Source organism: Bombyx mori, chromosome 19 (genome assembly GCF_030269925.1).
Source record: "Bombyx mori chromosome 19, ASM3026992v2".
NCBI classification, from domain to species: domain Eukaryota; kingdom Metazoa; phylum Arthropoda; class Insecta; order Lepidoptera; family Bombycidae; genus Bombyx; species Bombyx mori.
In genome coordinates this window covers 12,537,510-12,556,189 of record NC_085125.1, presented here as the reverse complement: position 1 = coordinate 12,556,189, position 18,680 = coordinate 12,537,510, and the positions used below count along the sequence as shown (strand labels likewise).

General features: G+C 36.3%; 1 protein-coding gene across 1 annotated transcript; it reads right to left on the bottom strand.

Moving 5' to 3' along the window:
* Positions 1–7,628: 7,628 nt before the first annotated feature.
* Positions 7,629–17,267, bottom strand: LOC733089 (eukaryotic translation initiation factor 3 subunit 1; the record flags this gene model as incomplete). The annotated part of the gene is given in 7 exon segments (NM_001044199.1): positions 7,629–8,052; positions 9,518–9,657; positions 10,725–10,889; positions 14,594–14,735; positions 16,750–16,863; positions 16,989–17,074; positions 17,153–17,267. Coding segments are annotated over 7 exon segments (726 nt in total). The 3' UTR covers positions 7,629–7,989.
* Between the last annotated feature and the right edge of the window lie 1,413 nt (positions 17,268–18,680).

Sequence of the window (18,680 nt, the reverse complement as noted above, 5' to 3'; positions counted from 1 at the left end):
AAAAATCATATTCGATTTTTCTCAACTTGATTCGGTTCCATTTATTTTTATTTATGATTAAGTATTGTTAGACGTACATATTATGTATATACGAGTAACTCTTATAAAGTACAGCGAATCACAGTTCGGGACCAGTAGCTGCAGATCATGCGTGATTTGTATCGGACTATATCATTTATATATTTTATCTATTTTTTGCTTTGCGCGCAATGTAAATTATTCACGATCAAATTTGACGCGCAAGGTTTGCGGTCTCAATACTCACAATGGAAACGTGGGGCCGGCTGTTCGTTTTGTTCGTGTTGTGTGGCGCGTCTACGAATCATAAAACAGACGAAAATTACAAATATTACATACGTATCTTCTTCGGTCGTCGCTAATTAAAAGGCTTATTACATTTGGCTGAATTTCGTCGACTGAATTCAGAAGCAAATTTAGAATCTTCTGATTACACTGTTCTAAATTCATTTACTGAATCAATTGTCATTTTAAACGCGACGTAGTAAGACGTGTTGTGTGCGTAAGAGGATGGATTTTGCTTTTGTTCCTTGTTTCAATTTCTCCCCAAAAAAAAAAAACAAGAATCGGTGAAGAAATATTTATTGCTGTGCGGAATGTTAGCAAATATGAACATTATGAGTAATTTAGAACCAGCAGACTTAAAAAATTATCTATAAATGGATTCGATCTCGTTTGACCTAATATTAAACCTTGTGACACCGTTTATTCAAAAGGATATTGTAGTAGAGCAAGAGCCCGCGACAGCCAGACCTTCGTTATTTTATAAAAGCTGAAAGTTTCTCTGTGTATGTCTCCAACACAGGTAAGAACGACCCGCGATTATAGAGTTTCGATTGTGGTTACTTGGGCAGGTAACAGGCAGTAAAGGTATATAAAATAGTACCTTAAATTCGTTAAAGTATAAAGGTTTTTTTTTTTAATATTTACTCCAGAATATCTTTAGAAATCACGATATCCGTTGCCGGACACTTTTTCCAGTTGTTACCCCCTGCCAGACACCCCTAAACTTTAATAAATTTTAATTATACTTTCGTTATACTATAAAAGCTAAATTTTATATATGTTACTTAGGGACTTATAAAAATATGTTACCCCAATAGCCGGACAGTTTTAATGGTTCTTACATCTTGCCAGACACATTGAGAGCCCGCTGTAGGTGCGAGCGCGAGGTAGCAACTGTTCAAGCGGGTGTGAGCGAGATAGAGTGCTTAGTCTATTGTGATCTTTTACTGCACATCAGCTGTCGTTTATAGGATTTATCCGTTCTAAGCAGTGATATCGAGGCGCTACTCGGCATGGGAAGCTCTGTCATTCTGGCGGGCGACCTAAATTGTAAACACATCAGGTGGAACTCACACACCACAACCCCTAATGGCAGGCGGCTCGACGCGTTAGTCGATGATCTCGTCTTCGATATCATCGCTCCGCTAACCGCGACTCACTACCCGCTAAATATCGCGCATCGCCCGGATATACTCGACATAGCGTTATTAAAAAACGTAACTCTGCGCTTACACTCGATCGAAGTAGTTTTAGAGTTAGATTCAGACCACCGCCCCGTCATTATGAAGCTCGGTCGCGCTCCCGATTCCGTTCCCGTCACGAGGACTGTGGTGGATTGGCACACGCTGGGCATTAGCCTGGCTGAATCTGATCCACCATCGCTCCCGTTTAGCCCGGACTCTACCCCGTCTCCTCAGGATACCGCTGAAGCCATAGACATCGTAACGTCACACATCACCTCGACATTAGATAGGTCATCGAAGCAATTTGTGGCGGAGGACTTCCTTCACCGCTTCAAATTGCCCGACGATATTAGGGAACTCCTTAGAGCTAAGAATGCTTCGATCCGCGCCTACGATAGGTATCCTACAGTGGAAAATCGTACTCGAATGCGTGCCCTACAACGCGACGTAAAGTCTCGCATCGCCGAAGTCCGAGATGCCAGATAGTCTGATTTCTTAGAAGGACTCGCGCCCTCTCAAAGGTCTTACTACCGCTTAGCTCGTACTCTCAAATCGGATACGGTAGTAGCTATGCCCCCCCTCGTAGGCCCCTCAGGCCGACTCGATAGTTCAATATCGACGACAATGAGGAAAATTATAAGAACGATTAAATATTTTTCTTTGACATGTAATATTTTGTTTGTACTTTATAATATTAAAATAACCTTTTTTATTTTCTATAATATTGCTATGAACGTAATAAAATAATTTTTTTATTGGATATCTTAAAAGATCACAATAGACTAAGCACTCTATCTCGCTCACACCCGCTTGAACAGTTGCTACCTCGCGCTCGCACCTACAGCGGGCTCTCAATGTGTCTGGCAAGATGTAAGAACCATTAAAACTGTCCGGCTCTTGGGGTAACATATTTTTATAAGTCCCTAAGTAACATATATAAAATTTAGCTTTTATAGTATAACGAAAGTATAATTAAAATTTATTAAAGTTTAAGGGTGTCTGGCAGGGGGTAATAACTGGAAAAAGTGTCCGGCAACGGATATCATGATTTCTAAAGATATTCTGGACTAAATATTAAAAAAAAAACCTTTATACTTTAACGAATTTAAGGTACTATTTTATATACCTTTACTGCCTGTTACCTGCCCAAGTAACCACAATCGGAACTCTATAATCGCGGGTCGTTCTTACCTGTGTTGGAGAACATACACAGAGAAACTTTCAGCTTTTATAAAATAACGAAGGTCTGGCTGTCGTGGGCTCTTGGGCTATAGAGGATATCGTAAAAATAAAGATAAAGGATATCGTAGGATACTATCCTACGATAGTCTATTATATATATTATATATATATATATGTATTATATAATAGACTATCGATTAGATATGTAACTAATCCTACGATAGTATGAGTCCAAAAGAAAGATTGGTTGTAACATTAAGATTTCGTGCAACAGGAAATTCGTATCAAGATAAAATTTAGCTCTTCAATATCCCAACCCCTGATGACAAAAACTATCCCTGAAACTTGTCGGGCTATTTATAAATGTCTGGCACATTAAATAAAGGCGACCGAAATTAATATTTTTTATATTCATCGGAAGCAGAAAACAAACTAAAACGTCCTTACGCACGGAGAGCTACGGGACGACTGAATGAAACCATTCAGTAACTAAATGCGATTACACCTTCCTAAATGCGTTTCTAATTAGGCTTCGCTAAATGATTCAGTTAGTCAGAAACCATCCTTGCTACTGAATTCAGTAGACTAACTTACTTAATGCTATTACACTTGACTGAAATCAGTAGCGACTGAATTCAGTCGTCTAAAATCAGTCAAGTGTAATAAGCCTATAAGCTGTAGCGTGCAATATTCGGTCGCACTCGGGCGTCATCGGAGTTCCCGAACGCGCAGGTGTCCCGTGACGTCATGCAACAAAATTCGCGCGCGTCGATTTAAGTTGAATGTAAAAACGTAATTTTAGTTTTAATTTGTTTCTTCTAGTGCCTAGCGTTGTTTACTTTACTTTTGGTTTATATTTTAATATTATATACATTATAGATATTGTTGAAATGGTGTGTTTGACTTTTATATGTTAGGAGTAAAACATCCCGCGAATGCGAGGGACAATAATAATTAACAAACCACAAAGCTACTTTTACGGCATAATCTTCCTGTATTAATGAACGAATAGCACCAAACGCACCATTACCAAACCCTCAAAATACTATTAGTTCGTTCTGTGTGAAATGAAACGTAAAAGATGAGATTATTAAAAAAATAGAATTTATTCAAATGTCGAATAACAATACAAAAACGAGAGATTAAAACCTACAATTATATTCATATATTCATAGTTTATTAAATGCACAATTTTTTCCTATTCATTTAAGAAAATAGCTAAATCTCGTTTGGGCTCCTTGAAGTAAATCTGTCACTGTTTGTCATTTTAAGAAATGATTTCAAATTTACTATGCACTGTCAAAACCTAATCGGATTACAAGCGACTTTCTCTCGACAAATAGATTGTGATCCAGGAAGCTAAGCTATAATGAAACTCAAACAAAAATATTACCGCGTTACATAAAATCATCGTGGTCTGCCTCTTACCATTGTTGGTGTTCTTCCGCTAATGGATTAATTAGGCGCTAACCGGTCGTATTGTGACCCAAATATACGGTCGTGAAGCTTATTAATAACAGAGTGAGATACTGCTATTCATGCATGCAGGCAGGGACGTCTTAAATTAGGCTGGGGCCCTTGGGCACACAAGAATTTGAGGCCCATTTGGAAAGTAAAAAAATATTTTTTTACTGATTATGACCAATCAAATACAGTATGATATAATATGTCATTAATGATATTAGAATGCTGCTGGTTTTTTGGTTACGATTACGATAGCGGAAACCTTTATCGTGATCGCTAGATGGTGTACTTAGTAAATTAGGTAGGATGCGTTCGGAAATATTATTAATTAGTACAGTAGGAATAGGCGCAGTCATGGATGTAATGGCGTAGTATATGCCTTGAAAATACCTTCTGATAAGATAATGGATTTGTGAAAAAAGTGTAATGTGCCCGACAAAAATGTTTTGAGAATAAATGTGTGAGAGATTTTGTCGGTCCTTCGGGGCCCCCTGAGAATGGGGGCGCTGGGCACGGGCCCCGTATGCCCTTATGGTAAAGACGGTATTGCATGCAGGCTTCTAATAGGTATCCCCTTTGTTGTTAATTTCAGAAGATATGCCGCGAAAATGGTCTGTATTCGTTAGATTAAATTGGGTTTGTAAGTTTATTGCACTAGACTTTTTTATATAGCTTAGTTGGAGGGACGAGTTCACAGCCCACCTATTGTTAAATGGTTACCGGAGCCAAGAGACATCTACAATGTAAATACCGCCACCTACCTTGAGATATGAGTTCTAAGGTCTCAGTTTTCACAGTACAACGGCTACCCCACCCGAAATTCAAACCGAATAATATATAAGGTTAATTCTTGAAAGTTAAACACGTTCTTAAATTATTACACATATTTGGCTTACATCATAAAGTTGCGAAACAAGATACATTCTGAATCCAGTTTTCGATCGGAAATGCGAACCTATTCGTTACTGATACAGGATGTTATGTATATATATATGCTATAATAAACTAAATTAATGTCGTTTATTGTCCCACCCACTGCCACTGTCTATCCTTTTTTTTTATTGCCTTTGTAGGCAGACCAGCGTACGGCCCACCTGATGGTAAGTGGTTACCGTCGCCCATGGACTTCAGCAATGCCAAGAGCAGAGCCAAGCCGCTGCCTACTGCTACAATATAATAATATATAAGACAAGCAAAGTTAGTTTCGTGGTAAGATCTCTTGTGAGTCCGCACGGGTAGGTACCACCACGCTGCTTATTTCTGCCGTAAAGCAATTATTTATTTATTTTTATTTATTACACTTCATGTAAAATTTACATTAGCGGACTTAATGCCTAAGGCATTCTCTACCAGTCAACCAAAGGTAGTGCAGAGTAAATAGTGGTAGGTGCAATGAAATTTATATTAGGTAACGAATACATACAAAAAAGTATATCTACATATATACACACATACATACATATAATAGTTTATACAGTATTAAAAGGAATATATTAATAAATTTCCTTAACAAATAACTTCATCAAGTTCATGACGATTCCGCTAACTTTTCCAACAGCATTCGCCGAACCCTTAACTTGAACGTGCAGCGGTTAGTAATAGTCCTGATCTCGAGAGGAAGCGCATTCCATAGCAGAACAGATTGCACGACGAAAGAGTTACGAACATAACTAGAACTATGTGTGGGACAACGAATTAATAGGCTATTGAGAGAACGTAGGGCCCGCTCATGGCTGGAGTGAAGATATTGAAAATAGGAAGTTAGATAGGAAGGAGGTTCGGGAGACATAAGTAAGGAATGAAGAGTCGTCAGTGCACGTAAATTACGACGCTGGCGAATCGGTAGAAGTTTGAGCTGAGCACGATAGGAAGATATATGATCATATTTACGAAGATTAAAAATAAATCGAATGCAGTTATTAAGAAGACGATCAAGTTTATTAAGAAGGTCTGCATTCAGGTCAAAATAACACACATCACCATAATCAATTATAGGGAAGATCAAGGCTTGTACTAGCATAGTCTTGGTCGCTGATGGTAAGAAATTCTTGAGGCGATACAGAGCACGAAGAATTCCAGAGGTTCTTTGTCCAACGTAAGATAATTATGCGTTTCGGTTTAAAGGGTGAGGTAGCCGTTGTAACTATACTGAGACTTATAGAACGTATATCTCAAGGTGGGTGGCGCATTTACGTTGTAGATGTCTATGGGTTCCAGTAATCACTTAACACCAGGTGAGCTGTGAGCTCGTCCACCCATCTAAGCAATAAAAAAAAAATATTTTGTATTTGTGCTATTTCCCAGTGCAACCTTACGACAGATAAGCAATGAGGGTTCCAATGGTAGACACTCACTCCATCTAAGATTTACAACATACAATTGAGGCTTCTTCCACACTCATCAGGACGTGGCGTCAGATTTTAGAATGTGCAAGGTCACAATACACGAATATCGAAAGACTTTTACTGCTTACATAGGTGGACGAGCTCACGGCCCACCTGGTGTTAAGTGGTTACAGAGCCAAGACATCAGTAACGTAATTGACGGCACCTATCTTGAGACAAGCGTTCGAAGTCTGTTTTTATAGCACGACCCCATCCTGCAAACCGAAACGCATTACTACCTCACGGCACAGACTGGGTGGTGGTACCTATCCGTGCGTGCTCACAATACCAGTAATTAGGTACGCAAATTATAATTTCTGCCGGTTTAATTTTTATTACACGCTGTTTATTCCTTCACCGCGTGAGTCATTCGCGAACTCTTCTTAAGTACGTACTTCATTAGAAAAATTGGTACCCGAGTGCGGGATTTGAACACCCGCATCGAACGATAAGAATGCACCAGGCGTCTTATCCTTTAGGCCACGATGACTTTAAAAGGCAATGTGTTCGAAGTTTACTTATGAGTCTCTCTATTCCATCGCAACTTTTCAATGTCTGTCCAGATTGGAATGTATAGGATACATAATTATTGATTATAACTATGAATGATCTGTCTGTAATCTGTTTTTGAATAGTCGAAATATTTTTTTGAGTCTGTGTTTATACTGGAACGTGTATATTGTGCGAGGTGATAAAGACAAAGACACATCAAGTTTGAGACCCGTTTAATGTGAGAAGATTTGACACAGACTAATCTAATCCCAACAAAAAATGCTTTTGGCAAATACCTTTAAATATGTAACACCAGTGTTTGGTCATTTGCTAACAAATATTGAACACACAAATAATACAATAAAACGTGTTGATCAAATAAAACAAAAATAATATCACAATAAAAAAATTTATTCTCTATATATAACATCGGACAAATAATCGTTCAATGAAACTGTACATTACATGTATATAGTATGTTTATATGCTATACAATGGCATATTATATATTTATCGAGTTGGATTGCTAAATTGTGTAGATTAGTTTATAGAAGTAACAACAATGGATTAAGGTAACAGCCCAATTACTTACAATTCAGTTCGATTTTATGTCACCAAAGATACTCTATGTATTACATAATCGATAATTTAAGCATTCCAACCGGATGTTTAAAACTTTATCATAGCAACACCATTACCATTACCGTTAGCGTAAACAATGCTATGATTATTTTCTTACCTGATGTCCGAATTACATAAATCGATTGTTGTTATCGACAATATCGATTTTGGCCAGTGCCAAATCGATTACCGACAATAAATAAAACGAGATTACAAGAAAACAGACTAACGCAATATCATTCTACAAAAAACATTTATATATATATATAGGAAAGTATTTTTTTTTATATAGTAAATGAAGTTGAAAATTCAATGAATTCGGACATCAAATTTGTGTATAAGTTCCTTATTGGCTTTATTTAAATGAAATCATCGTAGTCGTCATCGAAATTCCCATATGATTCGTATTGATTGAGATGAGCCTGAAACGAGAAAAGTGTAAATATATAAATACCCACGATTGAGAAAATAGTGAAAATTGAAAAAAATTGTACGAGTGAGCTCAACGAGTTTCTTTATTGAATGAGATTTAGTGCAGTATAAAGATCCGTTTAATTGGCTTTATATGCGACTAGCCGTACTCGCCCGCTTCGTTGGGCATTTAAAATTAACATTATTATTAGGGAGTCCAAAACTCATAGAAATATTAGCCTATCTATTAAGTACATGTATTTTCTACATGGATACCAAGTTTCAAGTCAATCGGATGCATAGTTCAGTAGTTATAATGGAACATTCGTAAAAACCACTGTAGATTTATATATTAGTATAGATGTACATTTGATTTCTCTACTAGTCTACTTTCGTAGCGTCAGAAATTCACCGGATCAATGAAGTTATTGTAATATTTAAACCTGTTAATCACACTGATCATCTCACAATCGAATGAACAACTATCAATATATTTTTCCAATTTAGCAATTGCAATGTCTAATAATACCAACAAAGTTCCATCCGTAAAGAATTGGAATGACTTTAAATGTTCAAGAGACGCTATAAGCATTATGTACTGTAGGTTCATGCAAGGGTAAATTTTGTTTCAATCAAATGTTTTTGTTTTTCTCTCACAAAATCAAACTGGCTAAATATACAATTATTGTTCAAGTATAGATTAGGCACGAACTTGACCTATGTCGATACTAGCGCGGTCTGATATCAGCTTATCGACAGCCTACACTTCCTTATCAATCACGTTTATCATTATCACACGAATTATCATTATTTCGTGAAATTTGCACGGTAATTTTACAAAAGTTTTCCTTGGTACAAACACAACTTTTTTTTTAATGTAAATTGTCTGCGCTAATGCAAAATTCTGCTGTTTATAAACATCAAAATATTGTAATTGGATTATTAAGATGTGAAGTCAAAGGACTGTGTGTTTTGAGTTGTTTTTGTTTTTTTTTATTCGTATTGTAGACTTTAGGGAGATTACATATCATGTGGATACTTTAACTCATGTGAACTGCCTACATAAAAACATAATTTAGTCTCAGATTTAAACTGGAATGTTGATTGTTTGTTGTAGATATTAACAGAACCGCTATGCCCATCAGAGCTGACTGTTTTGTTTTTTTTATAGCTTAGATGGGTGGACGAGCTCACAGCCCACCTGGTGTTAAGTAGTTACTGGAGCCCATAGACATCTTCAACGTAAATTCGCCACCCATCTTGAGATATAAGCCCTAAGGTCTCAAGTATAGTTACAACGGCTGCCCTACCCTTCAAACCGAAACGCATTACTGCTTCACGGCAGAAATAGGCAGGGTGGGACCTACCCGCGCGGACTCACAAGAGGTCCTATCACCAGTAATAAACGCAACCTTACAACATACCTTAATTACTGGATATTCGAGTTACTGATAACTAAATAAAAAATAAACTCACATTGTCCCCTTCAAGTTTTAACTTGGCCTTGCCCTTGCCCTTTGTGGCCTTCTTAGTTTTATCATTCTTTTCTGCCTTCTGTTTTTCAATATATAGATTATCGACAGTCAATTTTATTCGTCGGATATCCGCTGATGACACTGTAATTATAGATTCTTCGTCATACTTCAGTCATACTTTATCATATTAGTCATACTTCACCCATTTTAAATACACTTTCACATACAATTAACACATTACATAAGTATTAACTCTCTAAAAAGATCATATGACAAAATAAATTTATTTGAGGATCACAATTAGAAGAAATATTATTCTCTTATGGAGATATTGAAAGCTAGATATGTCATTAAAATCTTAAACGTTCAATGCATCATGCCAATGATTTAACATGCAGCCATGAAGCCTGATATCTCATAAAAGCATAATGGCTGCTGCACAACAGATAAAAGCAGATGACATTTCTTGTAATATGAAAAGATCTAAGCATAGTAAGAAAATTTATTTCCTAATGACTTTAGATGAGATCTTGCGTACCAGATTAATCTGGATATGTTTTTTTATTGCATAGTTGGGTGGACAAATTTACGGCTCATCTGATGTTAAATGGTTACCGGAGCCCATAGATATCTACAACGTAAATACCGCCACCCACCTTGAGACATGAGATGTAAAGGTCTCACTTTTAACAGTACGACAGCCGCCCCGCCCTTCATAGCGAAACGCAACAAAAAATCCAGAATTTATTAAATTTTATAAGACTTTTTACACTTTAGCGGCATCTAATGAAAGAAAGTTCACAATCATAATAATGGAGTTGCTCTGAATTAACTTCAATCTAGAAATGAAAGATTTCATTTATAAATGTCATATTCTACATTGGTGACCACCACTGACAATGAGAAGATATTTACTTCACGATGATGATTACGTATTAAGCAGAACCAAGCCCCATATTAAGCATGAACTATATGTTTATTTATTATTAGGTGAATGAGCTCACGGCCCACCTGGTGACAAGCAGTTACTGTGACATCACAATGTGAATGCTGCCATACTCCTTGAGACATTATGTCGAAAGTCTAAATTGTGCAGTACAACGGCTACACTACACTTCAAACTGAATGCATTACTGTTTCACAGCAAAAATCAGCAATTTGAATTACAAACACAATCAATGAAGTCATAAACAATGAATTTTACTTACTCTGGACTAAAATATTCTTGACTAGGTCATCAATGAATCCTGGAAATTCATCCTTGGCTTTATAGAAAGTGATCTTCTTTGTAAGGAGATCAGCAAACTCTGTGTACTCTTCTTTTGTAGTTGGGTGGAAATTGTCAAGTTTACCAATGTTACCTTCTGTTACACCTGTAATCATTTTCATGGGTAAGTTATCTAATCTGATAACTAGACATATTATAATAAAAACATTGTCTCATATGACTTGAGGCAGTTTTAAGACTTGCCAAGAAATTGTGCCAAGTAATCTTAATATATATTTTGGACAATCAATCATTACATTTGCTAGTAGTTTTGAACACAATAAAATACGATTATTGTATGAGAATATGAATGTTTATTATTTTACTCAAAAGCCTTATTGTTATTAATAAATAATAAAATAAAATAAAATAAAAAGCCTTTTATTTCTTGCATTTAAAAAAAAGTTACATTACAAAAATTATAAAAAAATTGTTGATAATACATTAATAATAATCGATATTAATTATGATAGAATTCTTAATAAATTGTGTATAATATTAGTCGGATCAACATAAAATATGTAAAAAAGGTTATATTAATTTAGCATGCAGGCATGCAAGAACCCCTCTTATGTGAGGGTGAAGGCCTCCTCCAGACTTTTCCATTTGTCTTTATTTTTGGCAATTGTCTTCCAGTTTTTACCAGCGATTTTTATTATATCGTTGTCCCAACGCGTTACCGGTCTTCCTTTCCTTCTAATACCTGCAGGCCCCCGCCATAGCGTGAGTCTACAGGTCCAGCGGTCGTCGCTCATCCTGGCTACATGGCCTGCCCAGCGCCACTTTAACTTTTGTGAGAAATCTAGTGCATCTATAACTTTAGTCTTTTCCCGTATGACATTATGTGGGATTTTTTGTATTTTTCTCACATTCGTAATGCTTCTCTCCATACTTCGTTGACAAGACCTGATTTTGTTCTTTACGCGTAGCGTATATTTCCACGTTTGGCAGCCGTAGGTAATAGAGGGGAGCAGGCACGTGTCCATTAGTTTCTTTTTTAAGTTAATAGGCATCGTTCCCTTTAGTATGTCTTTTAGACTCCAGAATTTTTTCCATGCGCCTGAAATCCTTCGTTCAACCTCTAATTCATTGTTTTGTTTTCCAAAGGAAATTTGTTTGCCTAAGTATATGTAGCTATCTACGTATTCTAATGGTTTTTCGTCGAGATATATGGGATGTTTTATACTGTTCGACATAATTTTTGTTTTATCTAAATTCATTTCCAAACCCACTTCATAGCTCATAGTTTTTAGCGAGTGTATCATTGATTCCATCTCTTTAGCACTTTCAGATAATAGAATAATATCGTCCGCAAATCTTAGATGGTTGATGAAATTGCCGTTAATATTCAGCCCTTTTCTTTCCCAATTTAGTTTGCTGAAGACCATCTCCAGTACCGCTATGAAAATTTTCGGAGATAGTGGGTCGCCTTGCCTCACACCTCGCCTTATGGGTATCGGTGGTCCTGTCGTCTCAAGTTTGACTCTACTTGTGCAGTTGTTATACAAACACTTTATTATTTCTATATATTTGTGTTCAACGCGTTGTGAGATTAGGGCGGTCCATATAGAAGAGTGTCGGATTGTGTCGAAGGCTTTCCGATAATCGATAAACACAACATAGAGTGTTTTCTGATATTCATTATATTTTTCGACAATTTGTTCAATTGCGTGGATATGGTCTATTGTAGAATATCCACGTCTGAAACCAGCTTGCTCTATTGGTTGGTGTTCCTCTATTCTCTTACTAATCCTCTTTTCGATTATTGATGAAAAAAGTTTGTAGAGTGTGGGTAGCAGACTGATAGGACGATAATTGCCTATATCAGTGGGATCACCCTTTTTGTAGAGTAGAATCATGTTCGACTCTGACCATTGAAAAGGTGTGGTGCCTGAATCTAATATAGAGTTAAAGAGCTGTGTCAGAGGATGTGCAAGATATTTAGAGCCTATTTTTATTGCCTCGTTAGTGATTCCATCGGGCCCTGGACATTTTTCAGCTTTAAGTTTTTTTATTTCTTCTATAACTTCTAAATCATCTATCTTTTTTATCTGTGAGACGTCTTCCGCTGGTACTTGTATGCTGGTGCTGACAGATATATTTGTAAAGTTTTGGACTTGACAATCATACAGTTTTTTGTAGAAATTGGTTGCGGTTTTCATAATATCAGTCCTATTATGTGATAGTTTATCTGACTCTTTTAGTTGTTTAATCCAAGGCTTGTAGGTAATTAGCTCCTTGTACGCCTTTTTAATGCTCCCAGTAGTATATGTTTTTCAAATGTTTTTGATCGATGGAGCATGTAGTCTCTCCTTATGTTCTTACTTATGAGTTTATATAAAGCTTTTAGTTCATTTTTCAATGCTCTTGTTTTTGGTTTGGTTACATGTAGTTGCTGTCTCCGCTCCATGAGTTTCCTAGTATAGGCTGATATTACACTAGGTTTAGTAGTGTGTTTTTGGGTGTTTTGTGCGCTACGTAGACTTTTTTCTATATTGTTATTATAATGTATTAATTATTGGAGGAATAATTATTATTGCTCAAATTTATGCAATAATAAATGCTATTGTTACACCACAACCAGTAAACATAAAAAAGCAGTGTATTTATATTTCTTATTTTCCTCTGCATGTTGTGAAAGGCAACTAAGGATTTCACCAGAGAATGGGTAGAAGTATTCTCTGTATAAAATCAGCATACTATGATTGTCAACTGACATTTAATGAAAGAAAGGCACAACATAAACCCACACAGGTAGATACCACAATCCTGCCTAATTCTGTCGTGAAGCAGTCATGCCTTTTGATTTGAACAGCTATTACACAATTCAATGAAGACTTTATGTTTCAAGGTGGGTGGTGGCATTTATGTGACTATGTTTGTAGGCTCCTGTAATCATTTAGATTTAGTTCACCCATCTACTCAAGAAAAGTCATACTTCACCCATTTTAAATACACTTTCACATACAATTAACACTTTACGTAAGTATTAACTCTCTAAAAAGATCATATGACAAAATAAATTAATTTAAGGATCATAATTAGAAGAAATATCATTCTCTTATGGAGATATTGAAAACTAGATATGTCATTAAAATCTTAAACGTTCAATGCATGATGCCAATGATTTAACATGCAGCCATGAAGCCTGATATCTCATAAAAGCATAATGGCTGCTGCACAACAGATAAAAGCAGGGTGGTAATACCTACTTATGAGGGCTCACAATAATCCACTTCACCACAATTTTTTAAATTTTTTTTTTATTGCTAGGTGTGTGGACGAGCTCACAGCCTACCTGGTGTTAAGTAGTTACTGGAGCCCATAGACATCCACAACGTAAATGCGCCACCCACCTTGAGATATAAGTTCTAAGGTATCATGTATAGTTACAACGGCTGCCCCACCCTTCAAACCGAAACGCATTACTGCTTCACGGCAGAAATAGGCAGGGTGGTGGTACCTACCCGCGCGGACTCACAAGAGGTCCTACCACCAGTAATTACGCAAATTATAATTTTGCGGGTTTCATTTTTATTACACAATGTTATTCCTTCACTGTGGAAATCAGTCGTGAACATTTGCTGAGTACGTATTTCATTAGAAAAATTGGTACCCGCCTGAGATTCGAACATCGGTACATCGCTCAACACGAATGCACCGGACATCTTATCCATTAGGCCACAACAACTTCATTATATTAGGGATTATAAACCCTCTTTTAGAATGTCTACTAATTATTGCTTAAAATGAATCTTATTTTGGAATCCACAAACTGTAATACGAGCACACCAAATCAATCAAGCATACCAAAGGTTTCCATGGCTAGTCGCAAATCTGATTCTTCCTGTAGCTTCTGCTGGCGAAGTTTCTCAGCCAACTTCTGCTCTGGAGTCATTTCTTCTGCAGTCTTCTCTGTCACGAGACGTTCAGCCTTCTCACGTTCTTGTCGCTAGTAAAATTTTATAATTTAAATATTATGGATATTATATCAATTCAAGAGCAACTATAGCCTGTCAATTCTATGAAGTTATGAAACTATGTTCATTTTTCTGGTGAATTATCGTATTTTAGATTTGGTTATTATCCCAAACATGATGTAAGTTAACCTTTAACTTAATATTGTCATACCCTATACAAAATTTTAATACAAATTCCTCATGAATTGCAAAGGGTGTTGAATGCTGTGCAAAAGAGTCAGGGCCTCACATGACCTTTGTCTGCACACAATGATCGCTGTATATAAGGTAATAAAGCAATACGCTTTATGCCACCAGGACTACAGAGGTGATATCAAGCAACACCATCAACATAAAGTGTGTAACATCCATACTTTGCATAAAGCGGCAAGATCAAGTCTCAAACTGAGATATTGAGGATGAAGGTAAATAGTATTGAAGCACTTCCAACAAGTGTGGATGACTCTAAGTTTCCTAGATTTGTCTTTTACTAACAGCTGAATTATGAACAGTGAGCACCTGGAGGGCAATGCTAATGTTACAGGGGATGTTTTAGAATGTCATCCAACTGTGTCTAATATCGCACACAACGGAGTCCAGAATGATACAGATATGCTCACAAAGCTGTCTCAAGATTTGAAAAAAAAAAGTGTATACAAAATTTGGCCTTCCTCCTATACTTTATGTAGAATGCTGATGGGCTGTTGTATTGTGCACCCTGCAACAGACCCTTCAAGACAAAATGTGGCTTCCCTAACCATATTTGAGCACATAATCAGTCATAACCAGATGTTGACACACAATATGTCAAGGAAGATGATATATGATGACTGAGTGGGATCGTCAGCTATCATTACTGAGTGAACAATTGCTAGCAAAATGTTATTTTTAAATTCCACTTTTTATGTTACCTAACAGGAACACCCTCACTAGCACCAGATTTCTTTTCTGTTGTTTTTTAAATATTAATAATTAATGGGTTCTTAATATATTTTAATTATTATTCTGATATTTTATGCTGTCAAATGAATTTAATATTAATTGCAAGGTGATGATAATCCATGAGTAATCTATCTTGTTAACCTTCTTTATGCATACTGGAACCTTGATATTTATTATAAATTATTTGTATTTAACTTGTCCTTTTTAATTATTTTTTGTGTAAATATTTATAGTTGAAATTTGCATCAGAGCAGTACATACAGTTACTGTAATTTCATAATATAATAAGTTATCTCCACGAATTTTATATAAATAAGCGTCAATGACTTTTGCAAAACAAATTTTAGACAAACACTGGCTAATGTTAAACTCGATAGGTATCTAATGATTATGTGAATCTAATTTATACATAGATGGGTACAATAAAAAGCTAAATAAAATTTTCTCTTCTGTTTGTCAACAGATTTAGTTTTTTTTATTTATCAGTTTTTTCTTCACTATTAATTAAAAAAATACCATTGACTGCAAACGAAAGAATATGATTCGAGCCCTACACCCCAGCAGAGAGAGAAAGAACAAAGAAGAAGATGATAATTAAGATAATTTGCCAGTGATTGGTATTATAAAAAAAAGAACATTTAAACTGATTTCAAATGGAGTGCATATTTTATCTATTCCACTAGATGGATGATCATGGCGAAGCAGGCAATAAATATCAGTGTCTATATATTAAGTCTTAAATTTTACAATAGACTACATATATTATTTTTCCTTCAAATCTTATTTCTATTTTTGGTATGTATACAATGCAATTAAATGTTTTAAAATTATTTTTAGACAACTTTTGGTTAATAGAGGATGCAATTGGCTTCAACAATGCTCAACATTACCAAGTTTATGTGTAACAAAACTATTAAGTTCATGTGTTAAAATACCACTAAATGGGTAGTAATTTATGTTACCATATAATTATAATTATCTATTCTATAAACTAGAAGCTATTCTAGTAGAGTTTAGACTATAAAATCTCTAAATCATTAAACATATGTTTTAAAAGCACTATACCTCTCTTTCGGCTATTTTATCGTGTATTTTCTTTTTAGGTTTCGGTTGTGGAGGTGGCGCTGCCTCAGTCTTTTCTTCGTCTTTCTTTTCCTCCTCCTCATCCTCCCAGCTTTCCTGCGAATAAAGTCTGACGTCAACACGTAGGCAGTCATTTAGGTTATGTACTGTTTTGAGAAGATTCGTAATACATTTAGAAGTTAGAACACTGTATACAAACTACTTGGCACACCAATGATTACCTTTACGTTATCATCCTCGTCTTCCCCTTCCCATTTGTTGGAAGCTGCCAACGTGGTCGGGAGTTTGGGCTCGAAGTTATCTGCGTCTGGAATGTACCACGATTGACATTACGAATGTAGATATTTATAAAATCTATTTTGTTATTGTATTAAACAGTACGTACCCCATGACACGTCCATTTTTAGGACTCCAGAATCAGCAGCTGAATTAATATGAAAACTTTTCACCTGAACACCAAAATCGGACAACTATCGACAGTGACTTATCACTCACAAGATGTCTCCAGAGTCGTCGTTTTCTAGACAACAACAAAACTCGAGTGTAATTCGTCAAACTGAAGACGATTTTCTGCAATTATCACGGTCGGATTGAAAAACAATGAACAAATGACATAATATTGGCGAAGCCCCAACAGACGTATGTTCACAAATTGATTTAGAAAAGTAAGAATCCATTGCAGACGATAATTCCCGATTTACTAAAATTTTCAATATGGCCGACAGTGTTATATTTTATTTATCTCACGAAACAGGCGAAAGGGTCTTAGCCTATACAGGATCATTTTATGAAAAATCTTGTCAGCTATCAGTATAAATGGTGAAATGAAACGAATAGAAAAATATTACAAGTTTAAAAAAATTGTTTTGTATTTTAATTTAAGAGTAAAATAATGTATTTTCCTAATTAAAAAGAGTGTTCTCGTTGTGTATTTTGAAGCTCCCAAGACTATTTCGTACTCATTTAGCCGTTTTAGCTATTGAAACTAGAAAGACCTTGGGACCGCCAGCTATCCCTACATCACAAAAAATAGATTTGAGTCTATTATAGTTTTCTCTGATGTGTTGTATTGACAGAAATATTTTTGTACGCATTTAAAAACACCAGACAGTACATACATTTGTGTGTGATGGTGTTAGAGCATGTTGAGATGCACTCAACGCTGAGCGGTGTAGCACTGGGGTGGACGGAATTGAGGTATTGGTTGTTGCGTGTTTGATGTCGTACTCGTCCTTTTTTTTGACCTACTTATGGCTACGTGTAGAACGAGCTCATGGTGGTCAGCCTGAATAATTTGCAAACATTAGCCTTAACCAGGACACTGCTTGGCTGAATCTACACCAGATCGGAATCGCAACCCACTGAGAAATTCCGGCGAGAAACTCAGTGCGCTGTGTCTGTGAGTTAATTTACTCGCCGAGCCCTTCATCGCTTGAACGGGTTCAACGAATAAGTTGACCGATGCTTGTGATGCCTAAAAGCATCGAGAGTGGTTATGAAGGATCGCTGCGCTTGTTTAAATGGGGCGGTCGTCTTTCAACGGTGCTGCCACAAGAAGTATTGCCCATGGGCCCTGATTCATATTATGTTTCCGTTTAGATAGTATATATTAAATTATGTATACCAGTTTGATTGTTGCCTACTGCTTTTTTTTTATTGCCCTTGTAGGCAGACGAGCATACGGCCCACCTGATGGTGAGTGGTTACCGTCGCCCATGGGCTTCAACAATGCCAGGGGCAGAGCCAAGTCGCTGCCTACCGCTGCTTAACGCCAAAACTACAAAGCGAAATAATTGACGGTTAATAATCATCTAAATGCGACATCTATTGACAGTTTTGTAATTTTTGTGTTTTTTTCTCTATAATGCTTGAAAATGAAGCCTGTGTCGACTAATAGATGGCACAGTTGTGTT